The sequence below is a fragment of the Anser brachyrhynchus genome (assembly GCF_964034855.1).
Source record: "Anser brachyrhynchus genome assembly, chromosome: 3".
Classification (NCBI taxonomy): Eukaryota; Metazoa; Chordata; class Aves; order Anseriformes; family Anatidae; genus Anser; species Anser brachyrhynchus.
The window spans coordinates 88,932,487-88,953,990 of NC_137696.1; the positions used below are offsets into that span (position 1 = coordinate 88,932,487).

At 36.9% G+C, this 21,504-nt stretch overlaps 1 protein-coding gene across 1 annotated transcript in view; it reads left to right on the forward strand.

Moving 5' to 3' along the window:
- The window catches only part of ME1 (malic enzyme 1), a 180,988-nt gene that overhangs the window by 37,519 nt on the left and 121,965 nt on the right, over positions 1 to 21,504 (forward strand). The window contains exons 2-3 of the mRNA XM_080585663.1: positions 10,192 to 10,325; positions 17,553 to 17,702. Of these exons, the coding sequence (XP_080441789.1) occupies positions 10,192 to 10,325; positions 17,553 to 17,702 (284 nt within the window). The remainder of the gene's footprint in view (positions 1 to 10,191; positions 10,326 to 17,552; positions 17,703 to 21,504) is intronic.

Genomic DNA, 21,504 nt, shown 5'->3' on the forward strand with positions numbered 1-21,504 from the left:
AGACTTCTCAGCAAGAAGGGAATGCTTTTTACTTCAAAGTAAATATTACAAATAGAATACTGATTTTTTTTTTTGGCAAAAAAAGACAAATTAACTACCTGCTGGATTAAGGTTGTGCTTGTGAAACAGGTGGCTCAGTGGGTAAGCTTGGTTTCAATGTACTGCTGGATTTTGAGAACAAATGCCAAGATTGGATGAAGCAAGCTCCCTGGACAAAGAGCTTGGGTAATCTTTGCTATTTTCATTAATTTATATATTTCCAGCTCTTAGACTGAGATGATAAAATGAAAAATAAGTTGCAATCTGTAGAATGGAAAAATGACTGATAAGCATGCAATATACGCTTTGACTGCGTATGACCAAAAAGACTTACAGATGATAGACTGTGGTAATAGAAATCCTGGGTTACATATGACACTGGGAAGTATTTAGTCTGAAATAGTTGTTTATATTTCTTTTAGTCCAAAAAAGAGAAACAGGTACCTCCTAGAGGTCAACTCAGTCTTTCTCCATGGTCTGTGTAGGGTGCCTGAAGGATTAGAGTAGAAACAGTATGCTGCACATTAGTCATCTAAGAATCTACACCAGTTAGGTTCAGCACGTTTGGTTCCCTCCGTTTTTGGGTCAAATCTCATTAGCTCTTCAGGCTGGCTGGTCTATGGTCTGCCTCACTTCTTGCTTCTTTTTGAGTTGCCATAATGAGGAAGATGCTTACAAAATATAATTTTGAATTGCCAGCTAACTCAACATCAGGTCTGTACCTCCTCTGTTTCTTCCTGCTTGCTTCCTTTTGCATCAGATTGTTTTAGACTGTTCGTCTAGATTTCAATTTTACTGTTGTGGCAACTCTGTACTATAATATTTAAAATATTTATTTGTATTAATTGTTGCTTATGCTGCTGAAGAGGAACTTGTTACGTAGTCCTGTGAGAAGCACAGAATACAGTAGTTGGTAATCTGTTCAGTCTCTGAAAGGCAACAATAAAGTCTGCTAAGCATATCAGTTTTATCAAATCCCCTCAGGATTTCAGGGCTTACTAACCTGTATTTGGATAAGTGGATATTTTAAACAGATGGAATTTTTGGCAGTCACTGAAATTCCTCATCTACCTACATGGAAATCTGACTGCCTCTCAAATAATATCTGATTTTTCACTTGTAAATATTCCATACCGGGTACTGCACACTTTGAGATTGTCCTTTATTAGTAAAAATTAGTACATTTAAAGACCTTTAGTTGGCATTTCATTTGAAGTCATTCTGGTTAGCAATACATGTCACATGTCAGCTGATATTATCTAAATTCCCTTCATAAATAAAATACCTCATTAGTTATTCCACCGATAACATTGCAGGCATCCTTGATTACAACTATACCAGTACTGGCTTACAGCATCTACTGTACAAGGGAGTTAATTTTTAAGTAGAATGCAAATTTCAGATAAGGTCTGGTAAAAATTAGTGTCATCTTTATTTAGAAAACACTATCATGTATTAAATTTTAATTCTGTAGCTATAAATTATCTAAATTTACAACTATACAGTGATGCATCTGTAGAAGATAGACAGTATTGACAAAAGTAGTAATTAAGAAGATTAATTTATACCGAGGGGATCAGAGCTCTGAAGTTGCCTACAACCAGTGTTTATAATCTGTAGTGTAGGTAAACTGTGTTGAAAATTGACATCTGTGGTAAGAACACGCTCAACAAGTTTGCAGGTGATGTTACAAGGTGCTGTTTTCTCTTTCCAGAATGGTTCCCATATGCAGAGCTTTTCTAACAAGGCATCGATCCATCTTTGAGGGTAGATATACTCAAGTTAGTTTTAAACTAACAAAAGTGGCTCAGAAATAGCCAAGGACACAAAAAAAAAAAAAAAAAGTTGTTTGTGCTGAAATGTGATTACTGTGTAGCAGTGTGCTAAACTGCAGCATTGGTATTCTGACATCAAAAGCAATAGGGTAGGTATCTCCGCAGATCTTACTCTAACACAACTGTCCCTTAGCATCTTAATTATCTCAGTTGCAGGTGCTGTAGGTGTTGTGCAGGTCTATGGGTTTGGGAGGTGGGGAGCTGAAGGGCTATGTTCCCTTGTCTGTTGTCTTTTGTAAATGAGCTTCTGGCTTTAAAATTTCATGAAATCTGCTTTTAGGGCACCCAGCTCTGGTTGAAAGCATACAAATACAGCCCTAGCAAATTTTGTGTTTCTTTGAGTTTAAAAGTTCCTATAATAAAACGAAGGATTTAGAGTAAGGCGATTTTAGTGCAACACATGGACTGAGGAGTCAAAAAGATATTTGGGGCTTGGTGTAGTGGCCCACATGGAGGCAACTAGTTCCACTTGAGATATCCAGGAGTGTTATTCCTGGTGTTGTGTCTGGCTTTTACCTGTTGCTGTACAAGTCTGCCAAGTCTCCTATGCAGCTGATATATAGCTGATATCATTGCCATAATGAGTTACCCTGTGTTGATTTCTCCAGTATGTCAGAGCCTCCTAGACGATGGTAGGTGCTTATGTGTGCATATCTGAATTCAGACTGTAGCCAGTACAGTCAGAGAAGCTTAGGGGGCAATTTGGATTACTGACTGCAAGGTGTCTATTCTAGGGTGAGCTGGATCATTCTTTAACCAATGCTATATGTCCTATTCACATAATGAGGGGATAGGTACCTCGCTTGCATATGAACATCTAAATTTAGTGTCTAACTCAGTCCCATCCTATATTGCACCACAGCAGGGTATGTATATTTTATACAGTATTGACTTGATGACTTGTTTTACTGCTCAGCTCATTACTGTCTGCTGTTTGTGTTAACGCAGCCATCTCAAACTTATGGTGAGGAGAGATTATGCAATGCAAAAAGATGTTACTGCGTATATATGTGTATAATAAAACAAGTACACACAAACTTTCTTAAAATAGTTTTGCTTCCTTACTTTCAGGTAATTGTTTACAATAGATTAATGGAAGATTGCCGAAGTAAGAATGCCATGATGTGTCATTTCTAATGTGTTGGGCTGAATCATGCTCGTATGCAATCACCATTATCAGCTCCCTGCCAAGCTGCCCACACATTCCCATGACGAGTTTGCCAAGAGGAGTCTGATCTCCTTCTGGCCATCTGTATTTGTTTTGAGTCATAAGTCCCTGGGTGTGTTTATTAGCTACTGTATTTTTACGTGCTTTAGTTGCTGGAAGCTGTTTGTGACTTTCGTTTCAGTTTCCCTTGGTGACATGATTTTTTAAGTTTGCTTTTGAAAATCCTGGGGACATAGAATTGGAATGTGAATGTACTTCAGGTCCCCAGCTTTCCTTAAATCCTTAAGAAATTATATGTGCAATATGCTGTATTGGGTCTGTTAAGACCCTTGAAAAACAACTTAGAAATTATGAATGCCAGCTGTCAGAAAGTAGGTCTGTGTGTGCCTGACTAAATGTCATGGTAGGGATCTGTGCATAGTTTTGGGAGAAGATAGATGCACTTGTTTGAAAGATAGCAGTCCTGTTTTGTTAGTGCCTTTCCTACCTGTAGTCTAATAGTAGCTTAGGTACTGCCTGCATTACAAATGCCTACAGATCTTTGTTTCTGAAAATTCATTGAGCTTTTTTCTGTCTGGGTTGTCTGAGGGCCGTGACCCAAAGTTTGTATTTTCACGGTCAGCATTCATGTCTGAGCTCCATGCTGCACATCTTCAAGCTGCGGTAACTTTCTGCTGGTGAGTGTATCCTTTCCTCTTAGCAGCTTGCCTTCTTTAAAACTGTTTGGAAGGATTATTTTTATTCACTAAAATTTTAATAATTCTGAATTTTCTTTATCAAAATTGGATACAGCTATCGAAGCCCTTTTTTTGCATGTATTTTTAACAACAATTCCTAAAAAGAAATGTAGATCTCAAAGTGAATGTAAATAGATATTTAGCAAGGGTATTTTTTTTTCCTGGAGGTCTAAAAGAAGATCCCTGATGACAGAAAGCTTGCTTGAATTTGCAGCATTAGAAAGATTTTTTCCCTTTCCTTAGCTACAAGGACACTTTGCAACCAGTCTGGCCTCAACCTCTGTTTGGAGGAGTTGACTCGGGTATCTGCAGTAGTTGCCTGTGCTTGTAACGTTTTCTGGCACTCATGACAAGAATGGTGAAAGAAGCTAGCAGGAACATCTTCAGCCCTATATGATGATCAGACCCAAATGCCTTGCCATGAGCCACATTTATTTTTAGCAGAATTAGTTTATTACTTAGTGCATACCCAGAGTAATTATTCTGTTTCTTGGAGCGTTGTGCCTTTAAACAGGTGTTAGATATGAAGGATTTAGAGTATTTATCTTTTTTTCTCTGAAGTGCAAAGTAGAGGGGGAAAGCTTGTAAAACTGCATTTTTATCTGCTCGTAGGGTATTTTTTTAATGCAAATAATATGAAATATCTCAAAGGGATTTGCAGGTCATTATACTCTTAAATGTAGCTTTAAACACTTGAAAATTCACGTGTGCCATATTTTAATGAATATTTTAATAATCCTTTCTTTGAACATATAAAATTTTGCAGAATGTTTTTTTTTAATGCTCTCATCTTAAGGTGGTTCATGATATTTTATGTGCCCACAGAAGTTTTCACATAGTCCGTACCTAGCAGGACTATATGTGCATTTTGCTGCTTTCTCAGCCTGAGAAGTCTTCCTTAAAATAAAGCAAAATAAAATTGCTTTATTTACTTTGACTTGGATTCCTCCCTAACAGCACTAGAGTAGTACAAGGAGCCAAAGTTACGAAAGGCAAAAGCCTGAAGAGCAAAAAGGTTTCCTTGCAAACAGTTATACGTACCAAAGATCACATTTTCCTAAGGACTGCATCGCATTCTGTTGAACTTCTCCTGGAGACAACCTTGTTGCATAAAATGGTGTGAGCAGTATGGGAAGGTGTGGGACTGGCAACCAACAGAGCATACCTGGGAAATCTGGACGCGAAAACTCTTCTCAGAAGCGTTCTACTAATTTTTTTTTTTTTTATTTTTTTAAAGAGAATATGGAATTACAGGGTTCTGTAAGCCTGTTTGTTCAAAGAAGTGATTCAGATCTTTTCGCAGACTTGTGTTTCACGCAGCTGTGGGCTTTCTCTGTGCTTTCTCTGCCAGAGCGCTTGTGCTCTGCTCAGTTACCAGCTCTTCAGCGGGAGGCTGCAGGAGGTGGCTTGGAGCCAGCTCTCCTCCTTCCAGCCACAGCCACAGATGTTGTGCGTATCCGCGTCCCTCAGATTTGGGTGGTTCTTTCCAGATATTGTTGAAATCAGTTCACTCTTATGATTTAGATATCCAGAATGAGCTTTTAATGGAGAGGTTTTTTACTTTTTGGTGAGCTCTGAGACAATGATGAACCTCGTTGTCTGTTGTCAGCAAAATATTTTAGACACTGTGATATTTCTCTGGTAGTATTTTAGATCAGCAATCTAGATTTTTTCTTCTAGAACAGATGGCACTTCCAGATACACTTTCTTCCTATACCTTTTTGCCTTCTTCTTCATTTCTTCCTCCCCTCCTGCACAGATCCATTCTGCTCAAATATACATGCTGGCACTTGAGTTTGGATGCTGGTGTTGCAGGTTGTCTTCTGAGGCCCAGGGATGACTCGAAGTCTTACTGGGCTTGGTCTTCTCCTACCAGAAGCTGAGGAGAGTCACCGAATCTGGAAATCTTGGCTGTGAACATGGTTTCGTCTTCTAAGACAGCATTCCCTGTGCGCTTTCATGCTAGGAGCTGTGTGGCAACATGCTGTGAGGCCTACAAAAGAAGAAAAGCTTTTTTCTGAATGAGTACAGGTTCCCAAACACGGATATTTTGGCCTATTAGAACAAAAGAGGGCTAGGTCTTACAAGAAATTGAAGTAGGATCCCCACAATGAATGTTGTGTGGAGATGGTTCTGGCTACTACTCTTTAGTGAAGCTGAATCTCATTAGCTGATGGACAGCACGCACATATGACTTTGGTGCACTGTCTTTTTCTTAAGAAGTTATGTAATCTTTGCAACCTAATTTGTATTAAGTGATAGGATTTGTCTTTTTGCTGGATTTGAATTTGGACCGATACAGCTCTTGAACTATTTTGAATGTGCTCTCTGTTTTCTCAAGAATGTCTTGAGAGTTCGTTTGAAAGCCAGTGCAAAACACTATCCAATATAAAATGGTGTTTTGCTGTTTGTCCTATTTTGTGACTTTCCAGGAGTGCAATTGAACAAGAGGATTGACGGGTGTGTAATTGCACTAAAGTAACCTTGTAATGGAGGGTTTCAGAGGGGAAGGAGAGAGGCTGGGCAGAGGACATTATGTTTAAGAGATAAGTTAATAAACTCATAAAGATTAAATAAATAATACTGAACAATATCTAGTAATATAAATCACTGCTACAAGTATGTAACTTCACAACATTGCAAATGGAGAGATGAATTCAGAATTAAATGTATTTGCAATGAGTGGAACTTCTTGAAAATGAAAAAGTGAAAAAGACTCAGAAAGCTTCCTCTACAATTGAGAAAAGGATTAGGAAGTTGTGTTTAAAGAGCAAAAATTTATTTAAAAAAGCCCAGTTTCACCCAATGGTTAGTGAGACAGGCAGATAATGAGGTGGTTGAAGAACAACTTATGGTGTTACCAAAACTAGAACACAAAAAGATGTGTATGAAGCAAAACCCTTTATAAGACTTGAAAACTCTTACTTGGGAGATTTAAAAATAACTCTACTTCTGATCACTGTTATCTTTTGAAGGCATAAAGCAATTAATGCAAGCAGCACAATTTTGTAAAGGTTAATGCTTAGAGATGGAGTTTCTTGATCTTATATTGCTCTTAAATTGTCACACCGTTGTTCTTCTTGTGCAAATTATTTCTAATACAGAGTGCAAAATAAAAATGTCCATATCTTTTATTATAGTTGAGCTTTAGAAGATGGAAGTCTGCCCTATCCAGGTGTGTACAAGATCAGCTCTCTGGAAGCCGATGAAACGTGTAAACCAAGCTGAACTTAGAGCACTCTCTGCTGGATGGCTGGGAAACAACACTTTAATCATTAAAAAACAACAATTGTGAGATAGAAAAGTGAATAAGAACAGCTAGTGCAAGAAATCTAGACATAAACCACAAAATTGATGTAGTCTAGCTCTTCCTGTTATAAGCAGATGAAATAGTGTATATTTATTACATGAAATGTTTTTCTCATTAAATCATCATGCAGTGTGTTTCTATCAAAATTATTTTCTTATGAGCATATATAGTATCTGAGAAAAAAGGAACTAATACTCTATCTTATAAATTTGAAAAATTTATAATGTCTGTGCCAAAGAAGAGTATGCAAGTAAAGAGTTTTAAAACGATGTATAGCAGAGTGGGTGTAGATGGGTGTTGTGTTTTTGCAGTAGTGCCCAAAATAGATTAACACTTACTGTAGGAGCTGTAGCAACATGTGGAAAATATGATATTCTGGGACAAAATATGTTTTTAAAAAGTGCACTTGGCAAGATGCAGTAACTTTTCTTGTGTCTGTATTAAAATAAGATATAGTTTCCAGCAGGACCACAAATCCTATAGTAGTAATTAAAGTCCATATCTTATTCGTAAAAGTGAAGGCAAACACAAACTTTCTGAATTTTTCTTTCAGAAATAGGGGAGAAGAGGGATGCAGAGAATAATTGGCTTGCCACTTTTTTGTCAACACTGATCTGTTGAGACAATACAGCTCTCTAAAGTCCAACCATTCGGAACTGACGCTCAAGTGTGTGTGTGTGCATGAGCACACATGCACAGCTTTTATGTCTTTATGGGGGCTAAAGAGGTCTACTGAGGATAGAAGGATCAGCTTTGAAACTCTTGAGGAGTGTTGACTCACTTCTTTGTTGGTCTTTAAAAATGCAATAGCAGCTGAAGACACATACAGGACCATGGAAAATATATGTAGGGTCAAGAAAAAACAAGGCTTGTGTACACTTCTGAAGCCTTTGAAATCCTGCATGCATGGGAAACTGTAGCAAAACTATCATTGGCCTTTATTAAACTTGATTTCATTCCATTTCTGTGTGCGGAATGAGCATGTTCAATAGATCCAGAATTGTTTGGTCTTCATCATTAATTTTTTCTTTTTTCTTTTTTTGAGGCCATTTCACTTAGGAGTAACAACTTGGTTAATGGCATTTTAGTGCAGACAGTATGGTAAGATTGTTGTAGTTTTTTCTTCTTTTTTTTTTTTTTTTTCAAGAACCAATGACAATTGCTTAATCATAGAATCACAGAATATCCTGAGTTGGAAGGTACCCACAAGGATCCTCAAGTCAACTCCTGCTTGTCAATGAAAATTAGTGTAAGAAGAGTAGGGTAGTAAGAGACAGAAAGATCTTACAGTATATTTTTGTTCTGTAAGAATAAGTTCTCTAAGTACTTCTGAAAATTATAGCTTGTCTGTCTAACCAAACTATCCAGTATCAACATATCGCGTTATATCAAAAGATGTTGTGCAAAAGGCAGTAATGGCATTGTGTAAAGGGCTGTGAATTTGTTGTCTTGAAACAACATGGTGCAAAGGCACACTGAAAGATGCCTTTCGTGTTTGTGCTTGTCTTACCTGTTTTTTTCATCATTTGTTGACCTGGTTAATTCTAAGAATGAAATGAACAAATAAATTTTAGAAGTATATTTATAGAGGTAGATATGCAGGTATCATAGTATCGTTTATTTTCCACAGGAGAGTGAAGGCAGAAACATTACATTGCCATTTTTCCCTCTTTTGTCCCATGAACACACCTAAGGTGTTTTCTCAAATATTTTTTTTCATAAGAAACAAAGTATGTATTGTGTAGAAGACAACGTGTGTTGTCAGGCAACTGTCTAAAGGCTTGTTTACTTTTATATGTACGTACATGTATATCCTCTTGGTAGAGTAATAAATGCTATCTAACTTCTCGTATGTTAACTTTTGAATATGTTTAAGCTGCATGATAAGAATATTACAGAGACTACATTATAGGCATTTTTGGTGCTAACCTAAAAGGAACCTCAAAGACACCTGCAGAACTGCCAGTCCTGGTTCAAGGATGCAAGCAGTGCAGGCACAACATTAAGGGAATTGGGCAATATGTTGGTGCAGACACACATAGTAGTTATAGTGTGAAACAAATGCATAGATTTGATAGGTCGTATATGGAAGAAAGTCCTCTCACATTCGTTTTTATCCCCTAAAACTGTCAAAAACATGATTTCATCCAACAGTCCTGACTGGCTGCAGTTACCATAGCAAAGTAAAACCTCAGCAGTTAGGATGCTTGATACTGGTGTACTACATTCATTATCATGTTTCTTCTGCAAAGGCATTCTGTTTCTTTCAATAGCTTGAGTAATTTCTGAAGATGTTTTAGAAAAACAGACCTCATTAAAAAGCAGATTTTTGGCAGCTCTTTGGCAGTATACCAATCTGCAATCTGGATATAAGTGTTAAAATGTTTTTATGACTGTCCTCTTAGTGTACTAAGTACTTCTAAATGTCTTTTCTGGTTGCTACAAAAAAATCCAACGAGTCTTTACCAAGATATTTCTAGCTGTAACTGAATGCAAATCTGAAAAACAAAACAGAATTGAATCAGAATTTACACTGAATTCACTATGGCCGTGTTTCTGTGGACTGACTTCACTAGGTGCTGGATCAGCCTCTGACTATAAACTGGTAGCGATGACTTTATTGTACTACAACATTCTGTTATAAAAAATCACATGAGCATCTGACATAACCCAGATCTTGAAAAATTTTCAGATATTAAGAGCTTAATGCTTACACTGAAATGAACATTATCCATGCTCTGTATTTAGAAGACAACCAAACAAGTGTTTGAGAACATTCATTCATCTTTCAAAGCCCATGGACTGCAACCTCTCTACTTCAGCTGTAGCTTGATTACTTTGCAGGGAATAGTGTCGTGGTGTTGGAAGACCTTAACTAATTCTGTGCTGAGATGGAAATATTGCACTGTACAGGACTATTCTCTTGTCCTGAATTAAAATTTTCCCAAAAATCATTTCATGATTTTAAATTCTGTTTAGTATTAAATAGTTCATTTTTTTCTGATGCTGACTTCACCTGTGTTACGTTTTGCTGAGGAATTGAGAGGTATATTATATAGATAAGTATCTTTATCTCTATTTATATGTATCTTTTTATTGCAGGGCATGGCTTTTACCTTGGAAGAGAGGCAACAATTGAATATTCATGGACTACTGCCACCTTGCTTTCTTGGTCAAGATGTCCAGGTTTTCAGTATTCTTAAGAATTTTGAAAGACTGACATCCGACCTAGACAGGTAAAATCAAACCATGATTCCTTTTTTTTTATTTCTTTGATGGTAGCTCAGTTGAATTTTTTTTTTTAGAGCTGTAGTTGGTGACAATTGAGAATCATTAAGATAAATACATAACATACAGCTGGGTTCTTAGCTTTTCTAGAATGCTTTCTTCAAAAAATCAACTCCTCATTTTAAATTTTAATATTCTAGTGCTGTTTACATTAATTTATTACTTCTATAACCAAATGTCAACCAAGGTCAACAGAAGGAAATGAACTCATGTAAAACTAAAAACTCAGTAATGTATTTACATGTATATAGATAGATATGCATTAAAATATATATAAAATACATGAAATATTATAAAATTATTATGTAATACAGATTTTTAAAGTAAAAAGCTGTGGGTGACGTAATATTTATGAATACTCATATGGTTTTATGAGTACTAGTTTTATAAGCGCTACATAGGTCATAGAACAAAGCAGTATTCCTCTTATTTTTTTTTCCCCTGTGCCTTGCTTTTCTCTGCTGTGGCTTGTCTACCTATCTGAATATAACAAATGGATATAAGATACCTGTCTGTTGGTGCCAAGGCTTTCTTATCATTTAAAGTTCCAATAGCCTTTGTTTTTCAGAGGCAGGATGCTAGGAGCACGACCTTCTTTATAAGTGAAGAGTTCATGGTTATGGTATCTTTTCTATATTAGCTAGTCTCCAGCCATCTCAGGGAGAGCAATATCAGCAGTCACAGAATAGCGACTTCCCAGGCTGGAATGATTTAGTCTGAGTCCCTGCATGTAGCATAGCATAAACTCTCATGGAGACACCTCCTTTAACCGCATACGTTACTATAGTACATAACTTCCTCTGTCCTTCTGTTCCCATCGTCTCCATAACTCTGCCATGAAGAAGTCTCTTAATTCCAGGACAATACATTTAAGACTTTATGACTGTTTCAGCTGTTTGTTTCTGCTAGAAGTGCTGTATTTTCTATTCACGTGTAACTTAAAAGGAGGGAGAAAAGCCTTTTGTACCATTTCTGCATGTGTTTCTTAAACTGCAAGGAACTTTTGCTCCTAGTTCAGGTCACAGGAAAAAAGTGCCTGTGCTCCTCAAATCATCACAGATTGAAAGTCACAAATCTAACAACGTAGAATTCAAGAGAAGACTAGCAGTATATCCAAATCTTAATTCTTTGTTTTCCAAAACAAAATTTGGGGTATTTAAATAGCTCTTTGCCAAAATGAAAAATTTCTGTGGGAAAAGAAAAAAAAACAACTTTTAAATGCTAGATTAATGGACGTTTAAATGCGGTGCCATTTGAAGCACAGGAAAACACAATATACTGAACTTTTGATTACAGTGGGAATCATCAGAAAAAAATAGACATCTCCCATAATTGTAGGAATACTTTGAAGAAAGCTTGCTTTAAAATGCTAAAAGAAAGGAAAGAAAAATCTGTCTGACTTGGGGGTAGGAGAGGGAAGATATATTTTCTAAAAACTACACTTAATCCACATACAATGTACACCAACAATACACAAATTTAATTAAATATAAGTATATTTAGAAATAAAAGTCTTTAAGTCTTTACAGAAGCCATTTGCTTCAAAGATTTTTTCCAAATTTATCTTACCCTGATAAGCTTAATGCCTGTATAGAATTAATTAAACGATAATTCAATATCATTATTTCCCACTTTTGAGTCTTTTGCAGTTTCTCTTTCTTGTAGCTTGCCTTTTTTTTAATATGAAGCCATTTTTTAGTATAAAACTTCTTTTTTTGGTATAAAAGGTATATTGTACTCTGTGACTTTGAAGTACAAATTTATTGTTTTTAATAGGATTTTAGCAAAATGCTTCAGCTGAGAAAATAAGTCTTACTGTTCATAAAAATAACGTCAGAGTATTAAAAGCCAGGCTTTTTTTTTTCTCATTAATGTGATCACTAGTCAAAATACTTTAATGAAGACTTTAATAATTAACATTAAAAAAAAACCTGTATTTATTATCAAGTCTTATTCTACAGCACATGTTAGTGGCATTTTCTCAACCACGATTTTTGATCGAGGTATTTGTGTCTTCCCACTATAGCCTGAAGAAGCAGTGTGGCCACATTTATACTGGTAGATTAACCAGGTTGGGGGCTGCTTGGTGCCACAGGACTTGGCTCAGCACAGCTCCTCTGCATACAGCCCCCGTGTCCCACCTCACCTCTTCCCTCCTCGCCCCCAGCAGTGTGCTCACACAAGGTGCTGGCTGGGGTCCTTTGGCCTGTGGCAACAAAGTGTGCCCAGGGCCTGGGTCAAAATCAGCCTGGGAATGATTACTGCATAATTATACAGATTATTGCATGACCATGCCTGGACCTGGGCGTCTTTTAGTTCAGGTTGATAAAAGGTTCGGGGACGATCTGGTAAATGTGTATAAATACCTGATAGGAGGGAGCACAGATGGAGCCACGCTCTTCTCAGGGGTATCCAGTGACAGGGCAGGAGGCAATGGGCATAAATACTTGAAATTCCATTTAAACACAAGAAGAATCACCTTTTTTTTTTTCACTGTGAGGGTGGCCAAATGCAGGAACAGTGAGATTGTGGAGTCTCCATCCTTGGAGACGATCAGAACCCAAGTGGACGCAGCCCAGGGCAACCTGCTCTCACTGGCACTGCTTGGAGCGTGAGTGGACTTGGCAGTCTCCAGAGGTGCTTTGTTGCCTCAGCGATTCTATCATTTTATAACACAGATCCATAGCACTTAACTAATAAGCATCTGAGAGCAATCTTGGATCGATGTAAATTTGTATAAATTTAATCACTTAAAATTCTAAATCCAGAAGTCACCCCAAAATGAAATTGTTTCTTTAAGAAATCAGATTTGTATTGTGTGTGAACACCCAGCAGGCCTAAGTTGACTCTTCACGTCATGCTGTATTTTGATAAATGTTTTATTACTTATATTGTTGTGTTGTTTTCTCCAGTTTTTAGCAAAGTAAAATCAGTTGTGTGCTACATGTGTAGGTGTACATTTAAGACAACTGATTGACAGACTTGGTAACATCTGCATGCAGGAGACACTTCCTTTAAAGATTATGAACTGTGACATCTTGGGCTCCTTTTCAGAGCTAAAATGCTTGTGTGAATTGAGTGTGAAAAACTTGTGCATGCAAAATGTGATTTGCAGCTGTGTTTATAAGTCAAGTGTCTGAAAAAATTTATTGGAGTGTGTCAGTAGACACCCTGCTCTACGAACATGTGCACTACATGTGTATGAGCTCAGAGTCATTTTTTGAATTAAAAAAACTACCGTCCTTCAAGGCTGTATGTGAACTCTGGTCTCCTGTACTCACACTCGTGTTGAAATATTTTAAAAGGGGAAAGGAATGTGATCCTGCTCCTGTTACTGCTTGAATCCTCTCACTGATGGAGACTGTCAGGGGACATTGACTATTTTAACTGGAAATTGAAAGAAAATCTCAGCGCTCCTTAGGCAGGAAGGTGCTCAAGGACAATCTTGTGTAAGAGCATGCACCTACTGCCTTCTAGTGAAGGTGAAGGTACTAATTCTAGGAAGAAATATTCCTTCCAACAAGCATCTAGTCTTCCTTCCCGCAACAGCAGTGACTGCAAAGGGAGAAAGAGAAGCTGTTGTTTTCCTCCTAGAACTGGGATTTGGTGGTGGGTGTGTATCAGTGTGTTGTTTTATGTCTCAATACAAAAGATTCAGTACGAGCATTTGGAAACAGCATAGATGAGGCTACCACGTACCTTAGAAGGGTATCTATCATCTGATGAGATTGGTGCTGGGTAAGACAGCACTGTACACTGGCAGGATTGTAGCTTGCCCTGGCATTGGTTGGAAAGGGGATGTGTGCAAGTTCATAAAGCAGAGCTTATAGTACCATAGCATTGCATGTTTTGGCGTGGCTGAAACTTCTTTACTGACTTGCAGTGTGGAATTGCTGTGCTCTGAAATACCGCGAGTCCATACACAAGATGAATGTGAAACAGCAGCAAATATATTGCCTGGTATGCTTGGCAAAAAGGACGCCAATAACAGAAAATAATTCTGTTCCTCTAACTTAATTTGGAAAAGCTGCAATGAATTCTGCAAGTAATTTGATTTTTTTCCCCTGTATGTTCCTAATTGTCTTTACTTTTGCTCTGTATTGACACTGAAGTCTTTGCCCCTCAGACAGATGTCTCTTCTATCGGAGTTTTTCTTTCTCCAGTTACATTGGTAAAATATTTTACTGACAGGTGAACATCTGAGAGGTGCCATGAGATCATTTTTTCCCGAGAATGCTCTGTTACTTTCTTTTTTCTTTAAGTTTGCTGTTTTAAATGTTTCTCTGTAGACACTGAATATTAAAAGTAATGGATGTGCCTTATACAAGTTATACAAGTTTTACAAGCTGTTATTAGAAATAATAGCATTTCCTCCCAATTTCTTTCATTTCCTCTGATGTCTTGCAAGACAAGAGCAAACAAATGCTGGTTGTTTTTGTTTCTACCATTCCATTTTGCCATGTAAAATGCAGGCCAGGAGGGCAAATGTAGGGAGAATTACCCTAAGGAATTATTTGCGATTTTCCAGTAGTTATATCAGTTTTCTTTTTGGATAATATTTGGTTTATATCCTTCTGTTGCTACTGTAATTAATCCCCCTTGTAACAGCAGTGTAACATTAAAAGTTCTTAGGTGAAGGAAAGGCAAGGGGGCAAAGTGACATACTGAAATTTGAATGCCTGGCAGTCCCCACTGTCTTAGTTGCCAGTTCTTAGTTTTCCTCTTCTGAACATTTTCCTTGAAATCTTCATTCAAGACTCCTAGTCTGAGAACAGATAATATTTTTCTCCCTTTTTATAGCACAAATGATTGTTCTCAGTGTTTTATTGCTTGTTTTCACTGCTTTCAATTAAATGTGGGCTTTAGTAAAAGATTCCATGAAATGCTGCATTTTAAATGTATCTTTTTTAAAACACAATGCTGAAAACTACTTCATGGTTTTAATTCTGTAGATTACTTGGATGCTGCTACAGGATGCATAGTTGTTGTCTAATGCCTTATAACCAACACCACATTGAGGTCGAGGGATCTTTCTTCTCAAGAAGGAATTTTTCAGAAAGCTGATAGTCCTAAGAAAGGCTTGAATGACTTTGGAGAAGTATTTTATACTGCCACTAAAAATTAGCCTTCTGATCAAAATTGCTCTTCTCTAGAAATATTTGTCACCTTATAGTAATATATCTTATGCTGATTTGGATATGGCCAAATATGTAATATTTTAAAATATGATGATAGTTACTATACCATTGTTATCTTCACAATTCTTTTACTGTATCTTGAGTACAAAAATGCCATGACAAATACCAATATGAAAACAAAAATCCAATTTAATGCTTCAGAACAGTAAAACCAAAATGCCAGAATGGAGAGTTTTAGCTAATAGTTTTTTGAATTGAAGCCCTTGAAGAAGTTTTTATGGTTTTGGTTTTTTTTAACTTTTAGTTTCTTCTCTCAAAGATTTCTGTACAATTTACAGTTGCATTTGCAATTCAGGATTGGTCTGAGTAATAAGAAAGGATAATGAAAAGGTATTCTAAAGTTTTAAATAGCTGCTTCTCATTTTAAATAAAAGTAGGAAAAAGGAGAGAAAATATATTGGCAACTGCTTCAAAACCTAATCACCTGGTTTGCCTGAGTGCTTGCAGTCTTTGGTATAGAGCAGTCCTGAGTACGCTTGATAGTCTCTAACACCACTTTTGAGATCCTCTAGAAACAAAATGAATGCCCTCAAATGTATTTACAATTATATGTGAAGGAGCTTGTGTTTCAAGGGAAATGCTGGGATAATCATTCTCAGTTGAAAGGTTTTAATAAAGAAAAACGCTCCAGGATAACAAGGGTATTGAAAGACATGCCATATCATGACAAAGTGCTAGGAAAATTAAAGGTTGTATGGAAATGTAATAATTTGAGGGGAAGATGCTGTATGTGTATTTGCAGCTGAGAACTGCAAGTGCAGGGTATAATTTAACCTTGGAGAACATTCAAAACTTACATGTATAAGGGAAGGTGGCTCAGGATGTCTCACAAGGATGATATTTAGAGTATATGATCAACTCTTTGGTTTCAAAATCTTTATCTGTGTAGGGGCTGAGGCACCCTTAAAGGCACTCTGAGTAACCCAGGGGAGGGACACTGGTTTGCCTCACTCCTGCCACTTCCTTGCAGTCTCTGGTTGCCAAAGGGGCTGCGCTGCCCTTTCATGCGAGACTGGTTAAAGGCTTCTCTAGCTGATGGACAAAGCTAAGCTTTAACAAAATAATTGCAGATTTCCTAACCTGTTTAGGCTCATCACATTCCAAACTGTCAAGTGTTGATGAAGTGACCAGGCTTGTACCTGAGTAAACTGGTGTAACTTGAAGTCACTGGATATGTAGACTCATGTCATCTGCATTGTCATACTCCGTGTAAATTTGGCTTCCTGGCTGGGCTCTTGGAGCAGCTGAGTATTTATTCAGTGTTAGGGTGATGGTAGTAAAAAGCAGATCAAGCTAAGCATGAACGTTTTTCACTCTCATTTTTCTGATGATTTTTTGCATTTAATTTTTTAAAATAAATATAAAACTTCTACAAATGCAATCCAGAATTGATTTCTGCTAGTACATAAACCAGTGCAAATTTCATTACAAGCATAAACTTCAGCATCAAAAGACGTATGCGTCTGCTTTGTTTTTGAAAGCTTTGTCTTGCAGCATTCTGGTATTTATTTGAAGTATTCATCTGGGTTTGGAAGAAATTTCTATTAAGGCAAACGTAGAAAAAGCTAAAACTTCTAGTTTGAATTTTTTGAGGAAGAGAGTAAATTTGTTTAATTTTTATTTTAATGCCTATTTCAGTTCAGATGGAACAATTGATATGTGTGGTTTAGGTTCTGGCAGACCAAATATTCTCTTGCAGCATAATCTTATACCCGTATCAGCTCGGGATCAGCTTCCCGAGTGTGTTCAGTACGTCAACTTTGTGATGGATTCATCTTCTCTCTGTCTCATCTGGTTTATTATCCTTTATGTCTGAAACAGTTGTGCTGTTAAGATAAGAAGGAATTTAAATACAGTAGGCTAAGAAAGAGGCTGTTGTAGAACAAACGTAGCTTTAATTTATTTTCTAAACACCATTTCTAAATTTACTTTATATATTCACTTGATGCCTATCTAATTATATTTAATTCTCCACAGATATATTCTACTAATGAGTCTTCAGGATCGAAACGAAAAGCTTTTCTATAAAGTGCTGACTTCTGACATAGAAAGGTTCATGCCTATTGTTTATACTCCCACTGTGGGACTGGCTTGCCAGCAGTATGGTTTAGCATTTCGGAGGCCAAGGTATGTAAGTTTATACTTCAAATAAAAGTAATTATATCTTACTTTCTTCTTGGCGGATTTCTGCAGGGGGGTCCTAACATAGCTGAATGTAAGCCAAAACTGTAATAAATGAGATAAATCAAACTACACTTTCAGTCTACATTAAACAATAATTTGTATTGCATTAAGAAGGTAAATGCTTGTTTTAATTACGTTAGAACATGGGTACGTTTTTAATCTCATTCACTGAACTTGACTTTCTTGGAATCCTAGCTGCATGTTACAACACCATAAAATAATGGGTCCTGAGTCTGAATTTTGTTCTAGCATTATTAAGAGCATTGACTTCTACATATATATTTGTATTATAGATGTTTTATGCACACGTATAAAAATAGTATGGTACAATAGGATGCATTATGTGTATAACTAAAGACATCTTAGGAAAAATCAATAATAATTAAGGCACTTGTCTCACTGCTTAATAAGTTGTGCTTTCATAGGCTATGGGAGAGCTTTTATTCTGTATACAGTATCTGTATTTGTAGAGTGACGGGGAAGTAGAGTGAGAGAGGGGCAGATGTAACTTCTGTCTGCTTCTGTTTCATGCCTCTTGAACATCAGCCCACAGAGGTTGAGATTTATAGCGGCTGCTGTTTGAGGATCTTGTGTATATGGGAGAAAGCACTCAGACTTTGGGGCTCGTAGAAGCTGGTAATCTCTATAGTGAAGGCAATATTTTTGCTTCGATCTAAAACAGTTCCTGAGACTTGTGTGAATGATGCTGTATCTTTGCTCCAAATGCAAAATGTAACAACGCTTTCAAACATTCTGTGCTATTTTCTGGCAAAGGGAGAGAGAGATGAGCTGTATGTGTATAGCTCTGTTAACAGAAATAGGCTTTTTTACATTCAAGGCATTGATCAAAATTAAGAGGTTTGCAGTATAGGGGGACAAATAGGGTCCCCCTATAGGGACAATAGGGGACAAACAGCTGCTCACATTGTCTTCAGGAGGAGATATTTAAGGAACAAGACTTATGGCTTCAAGGTTTTCTTGTTGTTAATGTAAAAATCATTTTGGCCTTGTGACTGAATGAGTCAGGACCATCTGGCCATTTACAGAAAACAAAAAATCCTACTTCTGTAGACATTAAGAAGTTCAAAAAGACCTCAAGAATGCTTGCTTAAACCTGTTTAACAATCTGTGGCTTTTAGGTGCCTTCCCTAGCAAGAGAAATCATCTTCTTTTTTCCCCTCATTATTATCACCATGGTGATTTTATTGTCCTTCCAGGGAGTCCTAAACTTGTCTGTAAATTAAGTCTTTGCCTAAGCTGGTCTCATTGTTCCTTGTTTTGATATCTATTGCCATATAGGATATTGCACAAAAAGCACCTCTGCGTATGCTGGATCACAGAGACAAACATTGTACTCTGCACTTTCTTCCCAGATGCATGGAGCATCTGTGTAGAAAAAACGAAAAAGAAGAAACACAAAACAATTAGACAACAGTTCTGCTGGGTGGCAGTCAGAACTGGTGAGGCAGATTGCTACAGTAATAAAAACAGCCCATCAGCTCCTTAACTCAATTCTCTGGTCAGATACTAAGTACACTCAAGACACAGGAAAAAGTGATATGAGGGGTAGAGGTGGGGAGAGGAAATATTTCAACTTTTCTTCTTCTTTTTTTTTTTTTTTTTTTTTGTTATTTTTCCTTTGGTGGAATTTTTGTCTGCAGAAGACTTAGAGAGATGGCCTAAGTCTTTTAATACATTATGTATTAAAACTAAACTCCTAGACCGTAGAATCATAGAATCACTAAGGCTGAAAGATCATCTGGTCCAACCATCCCCCTACCACCAATGTCACCCACTAACCCATGTCCCTAAACACCACGTCCAGCCTTTCCTTGAACACCCTCAGGGACGGTGACTCAACCACTTCCCTGGGCAACCCGTTCCAATGCTTGACTACTCTATCATGTCACTCTATCACTAATACACTTATGGATTTGTACAGTTGGAAACAAGTTACGCTACAGACATGCAGTTTGCACAAATATATTGGGAAACAAGAACTTCTGAGTTCTCCACTATGCAACTAAGCCACTCACTAGCCTACCCTGTAATGAAAATTGAGCAGGACTGTAATACCTTATGGATTTTTTTTACATAGATAATGTATGTCACAACAAGCTAATTTTTTTCCGTTTCGTTTCAAATAGAATATAGAAAGCTTTCAAAAACACTTCCAAAAGCACAGCATAATAGCCGTTTTACATGTATTGTGCAATCTTGGGAACAGCAAGCTAAATTCTCTCAACCCAGCAAATAACTGCAGTATAAAACTACCAGTGCATATAACGTTGTGCTAAGTTTCTATATTACCCAGGGATTTTGCTGTATTCTGCTTAAAAAAGCACATTAAGCTGTCATACGGGTAGTGAACTTCTATTCTGATGTTATATTTAGGCATTCTAAACAGTGACAGTGACAATCTGATGAAAGAGAAAGGTACAAGTGCTATTTGAGCATCCTGATCGTATGTTCTTAAAAGTATGACTTTATTTGCCAATACTGGAATGAAGTCTGGTATTTTTCTTCAAAAAAAGTGCTTATTTCCTTAGTGAAAATAAGCAAATTCAAGACATATTACACTACTCACATAATACTTCCTTTATCTTTTAGCCTTAAAAATATATGGGTTTATAGGACATTCCATTATTTGGTATTTGACACTTTTTTCACTTCAGTTCAGCTGCTAATGAGTGAATGATGTTTTAAACAATATTAAGTAATGTTTTAAGTGATGTGTCTTTTGGTATTCAGTTTTATTCTTGAGCTACTGAAATCAGCCTTGGCTGTATTCTGCTGTCTGTTGCTTCCCCAACTACATGTCAGCTTTATATTCACGACTGACTGGCTTTGGAGACGTGTAAGATATTTATAAACGTCTGGTTTATTTCTAGTCCTGATGGATTGCCTCACCGTTTTCAAATAAGTGCTTTAATGACTCGCTTAAGTAAAGATGGCTGAAAAACATCTACAGTCTTCTTCTGCCTCATGAGAATCTCATACTTTTTTTTTTCTTTTTTAAGAAGAAAGATCATCAGCCAAGTCGGATGTTTACTGTACTGAAAATTTCCAATAGCTGTGTTCATGGTGTCTTACGCTTGGTCTCTCATTTTCCCCAACCACTTAGCTTATTCCAGTGTTCATCAGAGGTCTCAGAAGAGAGGTCTATAAAGAGTGTCCCCTTTGACAGATTCTTCACTACTTAAGAAATGCCTATCCTTTATCATCTTCCACTGCATTCTGCTACAGAAACATTTTTTTTTTCTCTAAGGAAAACCTTTTACAAATTATTCCAAAACCAACTCTGCAAAGCAGTCAACTTCATTTGGTTTGAAACTATATTCTAGAGTGTGACTTGTATAGTATTAAGCATTATATACTGGCATCCGTCATAAACAGCACCCTCTGTGAGTTGAACTTGCAAAGAAGAAAAAAAACCATTTCAGCATGCAAAATGAGAAGAGGAGTAACAAATACACAGTTTAACCCATTCTAGACATTCTTATATTTATAACAACGAAAGTTGAAATGCAATGTCTCATTATGCAGTCTACATCTGAAAGGTTTTTTTAATATTCGGTCAGATCTGTGTATCTTGTACAGCGAGTTTAAACTCTCTAGTTCATAGTTATATATTCAGACAAGGGCTTAGTGAATAGTTAATGTGAAGTTAAAAGATAGGTGTCTAGTGAGGTCATTAAATGAGATCATCATCTGCACCTCCCGTTCATGTTTTTAGAAGACTGTA